The sequence below is a fragment of the Elephantulus edwardii genome, unplaced genomic scaffold (assembly GCF_000299155.1).
Source record: "Elephantulus edwardii isolate Elephantulus edwardi_28Jun2011 unplaced genomic scaffold, EleEdw1.0 scaffold00130, whole genome shotgun sequence".
In the NCBI taxonomy this organism is placed as follows: Eukaryota; Metazoa; Chordata; class Mammalia; order Macroscelidea; family Macroscelididae; genus Elephantulus; species Elephantulus edwardii.
In genome coordinates, this window is record NW_006399880.1 from 3,299,645 (window position 1) to 3,317,048 (window position 17,404).

Below are 17,404 nucleotides of genomic sequence, written 5' to 3' on the forward strand. Positions count from 1 at the left end.
TGCCAAAGCACCTCCTGTTCAGCTACCACCAATCTGTTGGTGGAAACGTTCATGTGGCCCAGATGATGAAAAAATTCATTGAAATGAAGATGGACTAGGAAGAAAGATCTGGTGATTGACCTCTGGAAGTAAAAGCCCAAAGTTTACATCAGCCCTAGGGGAGCCAGTGCTGAGGCTGGTGCAGGCCGGCCGGCAGTGTTTTGTTCTGTGGGGTATGAGGTCTCTGTGCGTCAGGGGCAACTCAACAGTACAGTGAACTTCCTGACAGGCCGTGAGCCCCAAGTTTCAGCCATCACTGATTTCACCACGTATCTTAGTGTAGGCACCCTAGAGGGGCAAATGCAGTGAGATGTATGTCTAAATAGAGAGATTTCTTTGAGGGAAAGGGTTCATGCAATTGTTGGGGCTGCAGTGTCCCAAATCCAGTGGTCAGGTGGCAGGCTGGAAGCCTCTGCTGGTTCATAAGGATTTCCAAATAATAATATTAACTCTCATTTATAAGGGATGCCAGACATGGTTGTAATTGCCTTACGTAATGCATAATTCTTTACATACTTGTGTTGATATAAAGGGCTTGCAGCAGTATGCCCTTTGACGAGGGTCGTGTATGTGTTTGCTATTTCTACTGGTCTATCCTAAATGCAATTCTCAGAAGAACCCTGGATTGGTAAGTATTTTAAATATCGCCATTATACATAAGGAGAAACTGAGGCACAGAGAAGGACCTTGGCCAAGGTCACACAAACCCATGGAGGCTGGCTCCACTGTCCCTTGACTTCTCTGTTAGACTTCATTAAACACAGGCTCATGATGTGTCAAGCTGGAGAGGTTCTTAAGGTGCCTGGAGAGAAGGCATGTAAGGCAGTTCAGGCCTCTCCCCGCTGAGTCCATGCAGGAGCAGGAGCTGGAACGAGGTCGTCCTGCAGGATGGCCTTGAACTAACTGGCATGGGTTCCTTCCCATCCTCTGTCTCCTGTGAAGGAAGCTAAGTTGGGCAAGGAGCCAGGTTCTCTGTAAAGACTAGGGAAAGAGATGACCCGGTGACATCTACAATTCCTGGGAACAGGGCAAAGACAGCACACACTGGTGGCTCAGAGCCTTCCCTCCACTGTTAATCCACTTAGCACACACATCGGGTCCTACCTCTACCCTAGCCCCATGCGAGAACCTGAGGAAAGATGGGCAACCCCTCCCTGTGACCCTGTGTAGCTCATGTCTAAAGATGGCCTCGTCCTCAGCTTAGCTGGTTCTGATCAAGATCACAAGGGAAAACCAGTTACTGTTGACTTAACTCTGAATCATGACAGCCCCTGTGTGCGTCAGAGGAGAGCTGTGCCCCAAACGATTTTCCAGAAGTGATTCTTCTCCAGTGCCTTCGGGTGAACTTGACCTTCAGCCAATCGGTTAGGAGCTGTGAGAATTCACTTTTTGCAACCGCAGGGACTCCTGTTACTCACTGAGGAGCCACTGAAGATGATCATGTTGCTCCGTGTGCTGAGAACCCACCACATGCCAATGGCTGTGTGGACACAAGGGTTCCCACCCTGAGAGATGTGTGGTGCGGTGTGGAGAAGAGGGTGGGGGGTTTGGGAGCTTCCAGTGGTGCTTGAGCTCCATCTCCTGAAGTCAGTAATCTACCTCTCCTACCTTCTATTTGCTCTTCTGTGATGTAGGAGTGATAACCCCAGTGTGAGGCTTCCAGCTTTTGTAGATTGCACACACAGCACTGTGCCAGGCACAATTGTCCATTCATTGAGTGATGAAGGCCTCTGCAGGCCAAGTCTGTTCTAACCTCCAGGGATACAATGGCACAGTGGCAGCTGTGGAAAGCCTTAATGGAGCAGGTATTGTAGTTGAAGAATGAGATACGCATGTGGGTCCAAACGGAAGTGTAGAGTGGATGATACAACAGGAAGCATGTGTGGGTACCAGGATCCTGTGGGAAAGGCCCTGGGCCTGAGGGTACTTTCTGTGCCTGATGCATTCTATCCCCTTGGCCAAGATGCATCTCTCTCTGGGCCTCAGTTTCCCATTAGTTTGACAGGGGCTACAGTTCCTGATATTCAAGAGCACTTTTGGGACTTCCAGGCCTCAAGTGCACCTCCTGGTGTGGAGGGAGTAGCTGTGGGCAGATGGTGAGGGAAGGGGCAGGTATAGCTCTACACTAGCCTCATGCTCCCTCCCAGACTGAAAAAAAAATAGAGGCCTGTGTGACCCTTATTCTCTGAGCAACACTATTTACTGGTCCTGAGATTGCTCCAGGAGGCTGCAGGGGCTTGAAGCTAGACCTACATCTATGAAGGGCGTTAGATATGTCCAAGGGAAACTGGATAAGCCTTCTGCTGGGTTCTGCTGGGAGCCAGAGCACTGGACTTCAAAAACCTTCATCATTGAGGCTCAAGGCCGACCCACCTTCCAGGGTATTTGCAAAGGACAGATGAGGCAAGCTGTGTGGGAGGAGGGCCAGGCAATTCCAGAACTAATGATGCTTCCTACTGTGTGCCAAGCTTAGGGCTAAAGGCTCACATTTGTCATCTTGTCCCACCTTCAGAACAGGATACTGTCACCTTCTCTCTGACAGGAACCTTCACTTCGTGGTCTAAGATTGCTCAGTTTTAAAGGCTGGAATTTAGACGGAGATCTCTCTGGAACTTAAGCCTGAGTTCTTTTTACTACATGTTTCATACTGAACACAATTGTGGAGGGTCCCCATTTCATAGATGGAAAAACTGGGGCTCGAGATGTCACCATCTAGTCAGAAGGCACAAACCTAGGTCCTCTGGTTATCTGGCCCAGGCTGGGAAAGATCAATTACTTGTGATGTTTCCGTGGCCGAGAGACAGGTCACAGCACCTTAGATTCAGTATGTCTAGAAAATTTTACAACTCAATGCCTGATTCCTAAAGGCATCCAAGTGGAACCCAGACTCACCTGATCTCAAGGGTGAGCAGGTCCTAAGATCTTCCTTAGTGGTCCCGGGGCCACAGGGAGATACTAGTTCATCGCTGCCAGTGACAAATGTCACTGTTGTTTGGATTCAGGTCAAAAAGCAAGGTATCAGGAGCATTTATTTTTGGAGGGAAGACTTCAGTTCAGATCAAGCCTAAAGTCAGAATGTCCACAATTTATGCTTGTGGTATAAGAGGGCTGCCAACAGAGACACTTGATTTTCTAATTAAGGGAAATTTATATTTTCCTTCACCATCTCTCTGGGCCTGTTTCTCCTTCTGTGAAACGGGAATGATATCTATGTCCCAAGGACGATTCAAGGATAAATGACATAATTATTTGAGGACCTTCAAGCCCAGCCCAGTGTGTGGCACTTGATAAGAACTTGGGAAACAGTAGTTGGGCTTTTGTGAGCATCACTATTATTATTGCTATTTCTGTGTCCCCTCCTGCCTTTCAGTGCGGAAACAGGAAATTATAAAAGTGACAGAGCAGCTGATTGAAGCCATAAGCAATGGAGATTTTGAGTCCTACACGTGAGTCGGCCAGGCTCATTCTGCATGTCCTTCCGCTTGGATCTTGGATCAGATGGTGCTGATGGTTAACTTTTGGGGTCCTCGTCCCAAACTTCCACACACTCACCTTGCATGTGCAGTGTGGATCAGACTGAAGTCATGTTTCTGTTTTGCATATGGAATTTCTGCTTTTCTTTTTTTTAAGAATATTTTTTTGCACACAGCACTTTTCCGTTGCCTTTCTCCTCATCCCATATCTTGTTGCTGGGTTACCAACAAAATACCTTTTGCTTTCCCAGAGAAAGTAGGGGTGCCTCCATGACAGTGGGGGGCTCCCCAAGTAAGAGGGGAGGAAGGGACACACCCTCCTCTGTCCCACTGCATGGACCTGGGTCCTCTCCCTGGACTTTCTCAGACCTCCGGCCTGTGAGGGGCAGGCTTTCTGGAAGTGAGTAAAAATCCATAGGGTGTGTAATGTAGTGAGCCGAGGTGAACAAATTACCTCAAAACTGAAATTTAAACACTCTGGGAAATAAAGTGGAATGCACAAAAATTACAGATTAAAACAAGTGTGGGGTACATAAACACACCAGGGCCAGCCTGTGGAGGGGAGGCTGTGTGCTGGAGCGCCCCCCGGTGGCCAACTCTGATGGTCACCAACGCCCTTGCAGCTGTGGCTGGGAAGCTGATCCCATAGAGGGTTCATCAGAGTGAGTGTTCTGAGGCTCTGACTCCAGTACTGAAAAGGTCCAGGCCTGGAGACAAACACCTGGGTCCTATAGTTGTCTATTCGGTTCAAGTGAGATGGGAATAACCTGGCTAGAATTTTCTCCTTGATCAATCCATCAAAGTTTCCACTGTGCTCAGGAGCTGGAGTTTACCCTCTGAAAGCTTGGAGGCCAGGTCCATTTTAATTGTGAGGAGGAGGGTTTGTAGCAGCTAGTGGCATCAAGCTTGGCGGAAATTCACTGGTTCTCTCCAAGAAACAAGGCCTTTGGAAGATGCACATGTGAAACAGCCCAGCATGTCCGCCTGCATCTGCATGTACTTGTATGCGCATGTGCACGTTTGTGACAACACAGGTGTGCGCATGTATGTTCTTGAGAACTGCACGGAGCATGGAAACAGGCTGATAAAAGGATTGCTGCAACTGTAGAAAAAATTAAGTCAGGTGTATCCTGCCAGTGGCTCTGGAAGGCCACAGCCATGGAAGGGCAGGGAATATCTGTCCTTTTCTATCAGGAGGCCCTGAGGCCCCCTCCCACCTCTTGGTATCACTTCCTCTGGGATCTGCAGTGGCTCTGAGTTCTGGCTCTTGCTATGACCTCTAGTACCAGGGTGCCACTCGATCTGTGTCACCTGTCACCCGAGCTAAGTTTCTTTGTCTTGGTTCTCCTATGTGGGCAACGGAGTTGGACTGGGTAGCCACTGAGTTCCTTCACCCCAGGAGAAGAGGATGCCCAGATTCTTCCGGGGGTGGGACTTCTCTTGGGGGAGGGGTGTCAGTCTCCAAGACACTGGTTATATTTAAACTGGCCTCTCAAACTGCCTCAGGGGAGATTCTAGAACCAGAAGGGTCCCTTAGAATCCCACAGAATCAGCTTGTAGGCTTTCACATACATACCACTCCCACCACGAGCAGTTTAATCCACCTGCAGAATTGGAGCTCCCGAATGGAGAAGCAAGGTTTTTTGGGTCACATGGTAGTCAGGATGGGGCAGAGACCTGGCCAATTTGTCTTCATGCACCAACATCCAGCTCAGTCTGTGCTGTCCTGACATCTTCTGGCCTCTTCAGCTCCATTTGGAACCTTGCTAGCCTGAGGCCTTGCCTGTCCCTAGCTTCAATGGTTCACAGGGTCTGTCTTGTGCCACAGAAACCTCAGACTTGGGAAGACAGAGACCATTTTGCCCTTCTCACTCCTGGTTGTCTGGTCTCCCCACAGACTGTGACTTAGAAGGGACCAATAGGCTGAAACATCCATTACAGATGTGAGCCCCTCACTGCCTGGCCGCTCTTCACAGCACTGTCTCCACCTGCACTCTTTCTTCATTTTGCTGGAGAGGAGACAGGTTCACGGCCACGACTGATTCTGACAGGGCACCTTTGTTCAGATTAGCCAATGGTGCCCCTTCTGGGATGATGGGACAAGGTCACTTGTATGTGACAGAAGAGGCACCCTCTCTGGAGTGGCAAATTAGAAAAGCGCCTCCCCTGAACCCAGCAGCCTGGGCCAGGGGTCCAAAATGAGAAGAGGGTGGGTTGCATCACCACCTGGTGGACCAGCCTTGCATAACTTTGCACAACCACTCACATGTTCTTGCTTGAGTAAGTGCCAGCACCAAGACCGGAACCAGGTTCTCTGGTTCTAGATGGTTCCAGTCAAGGATGCTCCATATTTTCTAGGCCCTTTCTCACCCACCAGCCTAAATAACCTTGTGAGGTAGGTTCAATCTGCTCTCTTCCGTAGGCTTAGCCCAGGACAGCCCAGCTGACTTCTAGGATCAGATAATGCCCTGTGAAACACCTCAATCCCTTTCTCCGGTTTTCTTCCCCCAGGAAGATGTGCGACCCTGGAATGACGGCCTTTGAACCAGAGGCTCTGGGGAACCTGGTCGAGGGCCTGGACTTCCATCGATTCTATTTTGAAAACCGTGAGCAATCTCTTCACTCTGGGGTGCCTGCTGTCTGCTTTCACTCCATGGCCTGTGGGATGATGGTACAGCAAGGTGGCGGGCAGGCCCCATGGATGCTCAGGAGCCCAGGAACCTCAGACCCTGTGTGGGTCCCATCTCAGCTCCCTCTCCTAACTCTTATCCAGGAGGCTGCCAGCTGCCCCTCCTGGGGCTAAGGATGGGGCTAAAGGTGCCCCAGAGACCTGGAATGGGTGTAACAAGTCCTCCCAGGCCTCTCCTGCCTCCCATCTTGTGAGGAACATGAAGAGGGGCTTTATTCACACTTTACAGGCAAAAGAGGCTTCCCATCAGGCGTGTTCACCCACCTTAAGTCATTTTTTACCCCCGGGGCCATTTCAGTCACCCAGCTGACTTGTCACACAGGCTGATGGAAGAAGGGCCTGGAGCTCATACTGCTGTGCCCTGCCTGTCTATCTAGGTCTCTGTCTTGCATGTCTGTCCTTCCAGGTCTCCCTCTGCAGGAAAGGTCTTGGCAGCTGTGAAACCAGAGGCTGTCAGGACGCTAAGGCTGGGCCTGACCTGGGGCACCTTCTGCTTTTATTGTCTGTGTCTCAAGTTAGCTGAGGTCAGACCAGAACCAACCAAAGCACCCACAGATTAAAACCTCAGAGCTCAGCATAGGAAGAAAACCCTGGTGGTGTACCCAGGGGCCCCAAGTGAAGGACTCATGCCACTAGTGCGGCACAGATGATTTCATGTCGGGGCAGGTTACCCAGAAAGCATGGTAAGTACAGGCCGACTTGTATTCACTCACTCATCTGCACACACACAGATTAGTAAATCAGTACAGGCAAGCCCTGCTCACCCGTGCTCACTGTGTATGTCCTCCAGCCCCATCAAGGACTGTAAACCTGAGAAGAGGCTTTGATTCCTGTAGGAAAGTGCTGTGGGGTCAGTGAAGAGGTAGACAGCAGTCATACAGAATTATGGATGTGGTAAAAAAATATGAAATTGTTCACAGGAGTTAGTCTGTGCTTACCTCGCTAAGGGGTAATCTGGCACTGCTTGGGGTGTTTACAGACAGCCCATGGAACAGCATTAGTTCACAGGGTGAGAGCACTGCTCCTTCTCTTATTCTCTTCCAATAATTCTGGCACCATCAAGGGGAAAGGCTCAGCGAGGTGCCAGCCTGACTTTAACACCTCTCTGACTTGCCAGTCTCTCGCCACGAGAGGAAATCTTGGGTTCAGATCCCTTGAAGACAAGAGTATGAAACTACAATTGCAGAACTATATTTTGTTTTCACTGGACCTCTTATTTGAATTTTTACTCTGTGGTACTGTGGTTCATTAATGATTATGCTATAAGTTTCTGTTAAATGGGTATAACATAATAAAGACAGTCCGTATAAGGAAATATTGTCATGAGGTTAGTGCAGGTGGCGCTTGTCCACGGTAAAGGTCAGGAAGGCAGAAGAACCTAAATGACTACAGCAGAGGGAACTTCTGTGGTCCCACCGCGGACAGTACAGCAGGAGGAACTGGGGCCTGAGGGAGCAAGCACGTAGCAGCTCCTGGGCCTGACTCACCCCAGTGTCCCTGCCCTTCCGTGCTGGCCCCTCATCTTCACGCCAGTAGCCACCGGCTGGCCTGGAATGCGTCTTTGGCCCACATACTCTCCAACTAAGTATATGGAGCTCAGAGTCTGAAGAACATACTTAAAAGATCTGTGAAAATGGAATTTCCATCTTCCTTCTATAATTCAATCTCTGATTCTCTAAACTTAACAATGAAGATTGGATGCTTGTCAAAGGAGGGGTAGCTGAACCCCAATAGTCTCCATCACCCTGGAGCTCTTCCCATAAGACTGTGGCTACATTATGCTGTATGACCTTTAGAGGGCAATAGTCCCTCAACATGTTAGTTTGAAGACTAAGTGTGCCTGATTCCCACCATGGCCTTTTCAATAACGTGCTGTGCATCTGAGAGCAGACAATGAGTAAGGATGACAGAGGAAGAACTGATGCCTTTGAGATGTGCTGTTGGAGAAGAGTACTGAATAGCTCATGGACTGTCAAAAGAACAAACAGATGTCTTGGGAAAAAGTACACCTAGAGTGCTCTTTGGAGACCAAGATGGTGAAGCTGTGTATCTCAGACTTTGGGTATGTTGCTAGGAGAAGCTAGCTATTCTTTGGGGAAAATATCATGCTTGGAAAGGTGGAGCGTCGGCGAAAGAGAGGAGGACCCTCAAGAAGATGGACTGACGCTGCAACTGCTGCAATGGGCTCAAGTGTACTGGTGACTGGGAGGATGGCACAGGACAGGCAGGGTTCAGATTTGTTGTTCATAGGGTTGCTCTGAGCTGTACTTGACTCTATGGCACCTAACATCAACAGTTCCTTGATACAGACTCATTGTTATCCCATCACGCTGGGACTGGTTGAGACCTGGCTTTACAGGCTCTGGGTGACAGAAATGACCAGAGGCCATGCTGCCCTGGCTTGCTCCATGCAGGGGGTACATCTTAACAGCAGTCTCTGGACTCTGCACTTGAACATCTGGCCACTCTCAAGGCAGGACCCGTGAAAACAAAGCTCAGAGAAACTGCCTTCTCCTTCAAGCCCCCACCTTCCAGCTTTCTCATTTTCCCTGCTCGAGGATCTAGCTCCTCCTGTCACCTTGTCTCCCAGGAGAATCCTAGCAGAAGTGGCCATGTTGGGAGGTAATTTCTTTACAAATGCCTCTCCGGCCTACACTCTCAATGACAGCAGCAAGATCCAGTGTCCCTAAAAGTGCTGAGCTGTGGTTGTGTCTTCTGGGATAATTCTAAATGTTCTGTTTCAGTTCCACGTAGAGACAAAATTTCTTGGGCCCAGATTTTGTGTATGATCTTAAATAAGTCAAAAATCCTGGTTTCAGGAATGAGTCTGGCTAGAGCACAGACGTTGTGCTCGATCTGGAACAGGTCAGACTACCTCAGTGTCCGTCTGTACTAAATGGACCGTTGATATGGATGGTCTTGAGTGTCTCCTACATGACACGCTATCAGGCAGGCATGCTTATAATGACTTTCCTACATTTTGGAGGGGAGCTCTGGTGACTTAGTGGTGAGGAGTTGTGCTGCCTACCCAAAGGCAGGTGGTTCTAATCCAGGAGCTGCTCCCTGGAGGAAAGATGGGCAATTTCCTCTTTTGTGATTTGCTGTTTGTAAAAACTCATTGGTCAGCTATGAGTCGCTTCCAACTTGATGGTTCTTAACAACCACAACATCTTGTAGGACAGCCACTGTGACCTCTGACCTATGAGGATTATTCTCAAGTATATGGTGCAAAAGCTGTACAGTCTGTATCTCTGGAAGTCTAGAATTTCATGAGGCTAAAAGACTATGCACAAGATTTGGTCATTTGAGTCCTTGAGGCTATTCTCTGGAGAAAGACATGATGCTGGGAAGGGAACAGGGTCGGCAAAGGAGAGGAAGACCCTCAACCAGGTGAATTGACACGGTGACTGCTGCAATGGGCTCTTGTGTGTCAGGAAGTGTGAGGATGGCACAGGATAGAACAGAGTTCAGATCTTTTGTTCATAAGGTCACTATGAGTCGTACTCGATTCAACGGCACCTAACAACAAAACGTCCAAAGCTTGAATGTAGCACAATTATGATGTTAAGGGTAGGAGCTATTTAGCACTTCCTGTAATTATGGGGGTGGGGAAAAAGATGTTTTTCAGCAAATCAGTGACTCACAGCTTCACTGTGTCAAAATCAGGGTAGAATGAGAAGGGACTTTTAAAACATTACAGATTCTTGCATTAGAATTACTAAAGGGAGGATGGCGCAGTTGTACTTTAAATAAGCTCACCACATTAACTCAGACCTATGTTTGGGCTACACTTAGGGAAGCCCCAGAGGTTAAACTGCTTAGTTGCTAATAAAACCGTGGTGGTTCAACTGCTTTCCTGGATAAAGACACGATAGTCTGCTTCCATAACAACCTGCAGCCTTGTGAATGAGAATACACCCACGAGCATACACACGCTTGACAGGGGTATGTCTGCATACATATCTCAATGTGTTGCGAATATACTTATGCATTAGCAGAGTATTGAGTGAGTAAAGTCATGAAAACTTCTTGCTGTTGTTAGATGCATGGCAACTCTATGAACAACAGATCTGAACCCTGTTCTATCATGTGCCATCCTCACAATCTCTGACACACTGAGCTCACTGATACCGTCACTTTGTCAGTTCAGCTTGTTGAGAGTCTTCTCTATTGCTGGCACTCCACCTTTCCAAGCATGAGGTCCCTTTCCAAGGAATAGCCTCTCCTACAACATGCCCAAAGTGTGTGACACAAAGCTTTGCCGTCCTTGCCTCCAAGGAGCACTCTGGCTGCATTTTTTTTTTTTTGCAAGACAGATGTTTGTTTTTTGGCAATTCATAGGATATGAAAACTTTTTAGCCGTCACCAGATCCTTTGAGAGAATGAATCACTGAGCTTGGGAACTTTGGACCACAATCTCAAGGGACATCTAGTCATCTAGTGACAGAGGTCTTAAAAGCGAGTAGCAATCATCTAAGATGTAATTATTGGTCTCTCCTCATCTCAGATAAAGAGAAGTTAAACGAACGAAAGACTAATGGAAACAGTGAGTCCAAAGGACTATCTGGAGACCAGAAGAACTCTATGGTGCCTGGCTACCACTACTGACTGCTTTGACTGTGACTACAAAAGGTCCTGGACAGGATGAGAGAAAAACATAGAACAGAGTTTAAATTCTTAAGAAGGTGAGGTCATGGAGCAGCTGAGTGGGCCTGCTCTGCCCGCTGCCCCCTCCCAACTCTGCTGTTCAGCTAGCACCTCCCCACCACCATCACAATCATCTACCAAGACCTCATCAGCCACAGTGAGACGTTCCCAGACATCCACAAGACCCAGAAGACCATGGATGGACTGTGCCTGGACGTGGAAGAGAAGATGGTCAGTAGGACAGGGGGTAACATTGATGAATCGCTCATTGGTGGAAAAGCCTCGGCTGAAGACACCGACTGTGAAGGATCCAAAAATACAGTACAACTGATGTTGATATCATCACGACTCATCACTTGCAGGAAACCAGCTTCACAAGCCTACAAGAGGTGCATCAAGAATTACATGAAATCAATCACAGGCAACCTTGCAGAACAGAAACCTTACAATCTTTTATGACAGGGGCTGCAGAACAGATCAAGCACATCCTTGCTCACTTCCAAAGCTACCAGGTCTTTCTTGGTGGAAACATGCATGGTTGCTCTGCTGGATGACCTTGAGGATAGTGTGGCCTCATTCGTGATTTTCTGTAAGGATGGGTTAGAAACGGAGTAAAGTTCACAAACTTGGTACTCATTTGGATCCATCACCTGTCATCTTAATTGGATGCTGCTTTTCATCAACATATCAGGATTTGGACAAAAGGGATTAGAATCATCTCTTCGTCTCATTTTAACCTTGATGTATTTGGAGCTGAGGTTTTCATGTTTTTTTTAAGGGAAAAAACTAAGTCATAGGTTGTCTAAAAATAAGATGCATTTAAACAAAAAGAAAATTATAAGAAGGGCCACATTTATTGGTCTGAAAGACTGGTGGAACCCGAGACTCCAGTTGTAAGAAACCTTTCAGAGTGAAACTTAGCGCACCCTCAAAAGATCACATTTCAGTCAAACAATAGGCAGGCCTATAGGGGGGAACACCTGTGAGAAATGTACCTCTCAGATCAACTACATAGGACTAAAAGGGCAACATCTGTTCCAAAACAAGACGTTGAAGGGAGGAAGGGACAGGAAAAGAAGAATAAGAGGATATGGGACACCCAGGGAGAGCATGGGAAGAATGCTGTTAATTTGAGGGAATTGCAACTAATTACATTATAAAACAAAATTTGTATAAATTGCTGAAAGAAAAACTAATTCATAAATTTCCACCCATCTACAGTTTAAAAAAAACCAAACGAAAGATTACAACCTTGGGACCCTGTTGAGACAGTTTTAGTCTGTCCTGTAAGGTCACTATGAATTGGAAATGACTTGATGGCATGGGATTAAAGGAAGATAAGATTTCTCCTAAGCCTGAGACCATGGTCCCTTCCAGTCCCTTGTCAGGGCAGAGTTTTTTTCTAGGTTTTTGTTTTCTATCTTAATGAAAAATTGAACGTACTCAGAGCAGCAAAATTACGGCTCATAATTCACATCAAGGGAACTGATTTAATATACTTTTGTCAGTTCTGTAATGACTATAGCAATAATGCATGCATTTCCCTCTAACTTTGGAAAGCTCCATGATCTCACCACATGACTACTAATACTATCCTTCTAATGCCAAGCTTCTAAGATTATGTAATTCTAGTATTTCCCAGATTTGCTTAATACTATGTCTACAGTGAGGTAACATGACCTTCGGTACTCGTCATGTGGTCTGCATGTTGCCTTAAATGTAAATGACCAGTCCCCATTGTTGTGGAGTTGACTCATGACAACCTGCTAAGAGTAGAACTGACTTCTTTATGGAAGATTGCATATCTTTTCCCCTGAGGAACTGCAGGGAAATTAAAACCACCAACTTTTCATTTAGCAGCTGAATGTCTAACCATTGTGGCCCGAAAGAGTCATGTAAATTCAAATTGTTTTTGTTGTTGTTGTTATATGCCATTGAGTTGCTTGTGACTCATAGCGACCCTATGTACAAGAGCTCTAAATGTTGTTCCACCCTGTGCCAACCTAGCCATCTCAAACGCACTCATTCCCACCATTCCAGTCACAGAATCGATCCATCTCATTGAGGGTCTTCCTCTCCTGCACCATCCCTCCACTCTGCCAAACATGATGTCCCTCTCCAAGGACCAGTCCCTCCTTGCAACATGCCCAAAGTATGTCAGACGAAGCTTCAGAATCTGACTCCAAGAAGCATTCTGGCTTCACCCTCTCCAGGACAAACCTGTTTGTTTTCCTAGCAGTCCATGGTATAGTCAACACTCTTCTCCAGCACCACAGCTCAAAGGCATCAATTCTCCATCATCCCTATTCACTGTCCAACTCTCTGATGCATAGCACGTAACTGCAAAGACTATAGCCCAGATCAGGCACACCTTAGTCTCCAGCCTAACATCTTTGCTCTTCCGTACTCTTGAGAGGTCCCTCACAGCTGACTTTCCCAATGCAATTCGTCTCTTGATTTCCTGGCTGCTGTTACCAAGAGTGTTGACTGTGGAACCAAGTAAACTAAAACTGTTAACTATCTCAACCAGAAAAATTCAAATTAGATGTCCATAATTAAAGTGAGGAGGTTTCACATAACCATGTAGATTTCTAGATTTTCTTGAAAATCAGAACTGGTAAAACCAGGCCCACTTACACAGCAACCATTAAAGAGGTGTGCACAAGGCACATGGGACCAGTCTCCATCACCCCCTAGTGTCCCCCTAACACAGAGGCAAAGGATCAGCTGGCATTTATCATCTTCTGCTCAGTTTGTTTACACACTGATCTGGCTGCCAAAGAGATCTGGGGATGAGATTGTAATCTAAATTCATCTGATTCTTAAATCATCTTACTCCTAGAGTTCCATGTGTGAGATACTGTGGTTCTAAAATTCTATTCCAGTTAAGATTGTGAAGAGGAGGATCTTTGGGTGGTTGGTGCAAAGGGTTAGTGTGTTTGGCTGCTTATCAGGAAGGGTGGGTGTTCAAGTTCACTTAAATGTGCCTTGGAAGAAAGGTCTGGCCATTTCTTTAAAAAACTCAGCCACTGAAAATATTATGGAGCACTGTTGACCATGTGTTAAATTAGAAGAATTTGGGGGCATTTTCAATTCACTGAATCTAACCTGGGGCTGGAGGTTCCATTCGCTAGATATTCCACTTTGGCTGCCAGGAACCTGAGCCTTGTCACAGACCTTCCTTTGGATGCTGCAGAAGTGCCTCAGCAGAGAGGGTCTCTGGGAGCGGGAATGAGAAGGAACAGAGGAGGGGCCCCCCAGGTGAATCTCCTCTGCTTCCTGTCACCCCAACCCCGCCCTGCCTCCAGTGTGGTCCCGAAACAGCAAGCCCGTGCACACCACCATCCTGAACCCCCACATCCACCTGATGGGCGACGAGTCAGCCTGCATTGCCTACATCCGCATCACCCAGTACCTGGACGCTGGCGGCATCCCTCGCACCGCTCAGTCGGAGGAGACCCGCATCTGGCACCGTCGGGACGGCAAATGGCAGATCGTCCACTTCCACAGATCCGGGGCGCCCTCCGTCCTGCCGCAGTAAGGACCTCTGCTCCTTTGTCCTACCTCACCTCGGCCTAAGGCAATCCATGGAATGGAGGGAGGTGGTCTAGATCAGGGGCAAATCTGGAAGAACCTAGGAAAGTGGCAGAGAAGTTCAGGGAGCAGACAGTGAGAGGACAGGGGTGGGGGTGGGGTGTGTGTGTGTGTGAAGGTTGCAGAGAAGTGCAAGGAGCAGACATCGAGAGGACCTGTGTGTCCAGATAGGCAAGAGCCACAAGTGGTAGGGAAGGGGAAAGGGGGAACTACTTAAAAAGGAGGTGTATTAAAAAAAAAACAACAACAACAAAGACACACACACACACACACACACACAAAAAAAAAAAAAAACCAGACTAACACCGCAGTCCTTACTTTGCACACCTTGTCTTACAGTTGAAGGACCAGGCCGGGGGTCCCTGCGTTGCTGTGTCACGGAGACCCACTTTTTGTATGGAATGTGGCTGCTGGTTCTCCCTCTTGGATTTTGCTGGAATTCTCCCCACTATGTCACCCTACCATCAACACCACCACCCTACCTGCAACTGCATCAAGAAAACCTGCCAGTTCACAAAAGCCATCGCAACTGCAGAGCAAAAGGCCACACCAACCCCCAGGGCCCGTTCCACCCCGCGGTCTCCCTGCTCTTCCCTGTCCCCATCTTTTCCTCCAGGTCCCCCTGCCAGGTGGGCTTCCCGAGCCTGGGCGCCGAGGGGCGGGCTCGCAGGGCCACCCCACCAGGCTGCAGTAGGGCCCCACCCCGAGGGTGGAACGTTGCATCTGCCCCTTCCTCTCTTTGACCCTTCCTCTTGCAGGGACCCCAGGGAAGGGCAGGTGAGCCCCGCCCCGGCCTCCGCTTCGGGCGGGGGCGCGCGAACACCAGACGTCAAGAGCCCGCCCTCCAGCTGGGCCACTCGTCCCTCGCCCCTGACCTCGTGGTCGTCTATTGACCCGGAAGGTTTTCTTTCTGGCCCTCACCTCCCCCACCACCACTCAGAGCGGGGAGCCCCGCCTCTCAGGTTGCCCCTCCGCCCCCTCGTCTGTCTGTCCTTCCTGCGAGATGCTCGCGCGTCCTCCATGGAGAATTCCAGCATCCTCAAATCTGAGCGAGGGAATCCGATTGTTTCTCGGGGAAAAAGAAAGCAACGTTTAGGTATCACTTCTCCTTGGACCGCATGCCTTTTTATAGCCAAACTTCCGTGTATTTCGTAAATGGATCTCGCGTTCATGGATATTTATGTAATAACTAGACCGCTCCGATTATTGTGAGGAGGGTTGGGTTGGGCTGGGAAGGGGGGTGGGAAGAGGGGTGAGGGGTTCTTCTCGGTTCTGTATCTCGCTTTTTTAAATTTTTTAACTCTTTCGGTCATCTCTGAGGTGGACTTGTCACCAGCGGCTGTGTGGGGTCGAGATGGCCCCAGCCCCAGGGGAGGGTCCTCCCTGAGGTCCCCAGGCGAACCGACGTGGGTTCCCCTGGGGACTGTGGCAGCAGATGTCAGCGGGAGGCAGGCGGGAGGGGGTCAGGATGAATAAGTTCTGGACTTTGCTGCCTTGCCAAGTCATGCTTCCCTAGATTTCATCTACCCACCGCATCTGCTGGGCCCCCAAGTCCTGCCCGCCTCTGGGGACCACGAAGCTTGTGTTTTCATTGCTTCTTTCTTCCCTCGGCGTCTGACAGTCAAAGCAGACGCTGGGAATTTCTCCTCTCCCTGCTGCATCTTGAGCCTTTGATTTGCATCTTCTCTCATTTTTTATTTTTTTTTTTCTCTCTCTCTCTCAATCTCCATCTCTCTCCCACCCCTCCTCTCTCTTCCCCTCTCCCCTGGGAGTGACTCTGATGTAGGCTGCCTTGGTGCATCCACCAGGACCTACTGTCTGCACTGTTTTCTTTGCATGACTTTATATGCAGTAAGTATGTTGAAAAAACAAAACAAAAATGAAAAAGAAGATAAAGCACTCAACAAAAATCAATCTTCATGTTTTGGAAAAAAAAAAAAAAGAGGTTGTATTCTCAGTGTCCGACTCGGAATTATGTTGCTGCCTCTCTGTGCTTTTGGCCTCTGTGTGGCCGTGTTTTGCCAGCATGAGATATTGTCCCCTCTGGAGGATTTTAGGGGAGGAGTAGCCGCATCCCTAGGAATTTGGAGGAGGTTCTGGTTCCCTCCTGGAAGTACCCAGGGCATGCTGTTTGGAACAAGACTGCTGGGGATGTTTGATCCAGAACTTTCCAATTTTTCCCTAGTCACACACTGCCTGCTGGGCTCCGTCTCAGCTCCTGCTGCCCAGGCCGAGGGTGAGGGTGCAGGTCAGACTTCCTGGCTGGGGCGGCAGACCAGGAGAAGGCTGCCCAGGCCCCTGGTTCCCACCAGGGTCCCCACCACCGCCAGCAGCCTCTGTCCTTAGCAGAATCCCTGCTGTCCAGGCCCAAGGCTGGGCATTTGACCTGCTGTGGGCCCAGAGTGAGGCTCTGCAAACTCCTCCTGGCCCTCAAGCACTTCCTTCACCTGTCCACTGCCAGCTCCCCACAACCATCCTGTGACCAAAGGTGGGGTTTGGCCCCACTAGGGGATGCTGTGATCACTGTGGCAAGGCCTGGTCCCTCTTTTTCAGCCTCAGTTTCCTTACTAGTTACAAGGGCTGACGGTTCCCATCTAGCCCATGTTGTAGAGTTGAGGGGGACTAAGCGACCTCCCGGCATGCAGCCCAGTACAGCTGTGAGAGCTTACAGGGCTGGCCACTGCCCGGACTCCCCTTTCACTCTGGGCCTGGCCAGTCCCCCTTCCCTCCCCCACCTGCAGCCCCTTGCTTTCCCTCTCTGGTGCCCGTCAGCTGCTCGCAAGCAGTGGACTGCAGGGGGAAGAGCAATGGTTCAGAGCTCAAGCACTGCTGTGGAGTCAGAAGTGACTCCTAACTGACCTTCTAATATGTTTCCTAGGCTGTAAACCGAATGGGAGGAGATGGCCCATCTTGCTCCCTTGGAGCCGCTGGTGGATTCAGAACACCAGAGAGGCGCGGCCTT

At 48.9% G+C, this 17,404-nt stretch overlaps 1 protein-coding gene and 1 pseudogene across 2 annotated transcripts in view; both read left to right on the forward strand.

Annotated features, from left to right (window-relative positions):
• CAMK2A (calcium/calmodulin-dependent protein kinase II alpha) overlaps window positions 1-14,800 on the forward strand; it is an 81,507-nt gene extending 66,707 nt beyond the window's left edge. For both annotated transcript variants that reach the window (XM_006893695.1, XM_006893694.1), the window contains 4 exons: window positions 3,410-3,485; window positions 6,024-6,118; window positions 14,157-14,385; window positions 14,782-14,800. In XM_006893695.1, coding sequence (XP_006893757.1) covers window positions 3,410-3,485; window positions 6,024-6,118; window positions 14,157-14,385; window positions 14,782-14,785 — 404 coding nt within the window. In that variant the 3' untranslated portion in view covers window positions 14,786-14,800. The remainder of the gene's footprint in view (window positions 1-3,409; window positions 3,486-6,023; window positions 6,119-14,156; window positions 14,386-14,781) is intronic.
• On the forward strand, window positions 10,984-11,463 carry LOC102843835 (annotated as a pseudogene).
• Window positions 14,801-17,404: the final 2,604 nt, after the last annotated feature.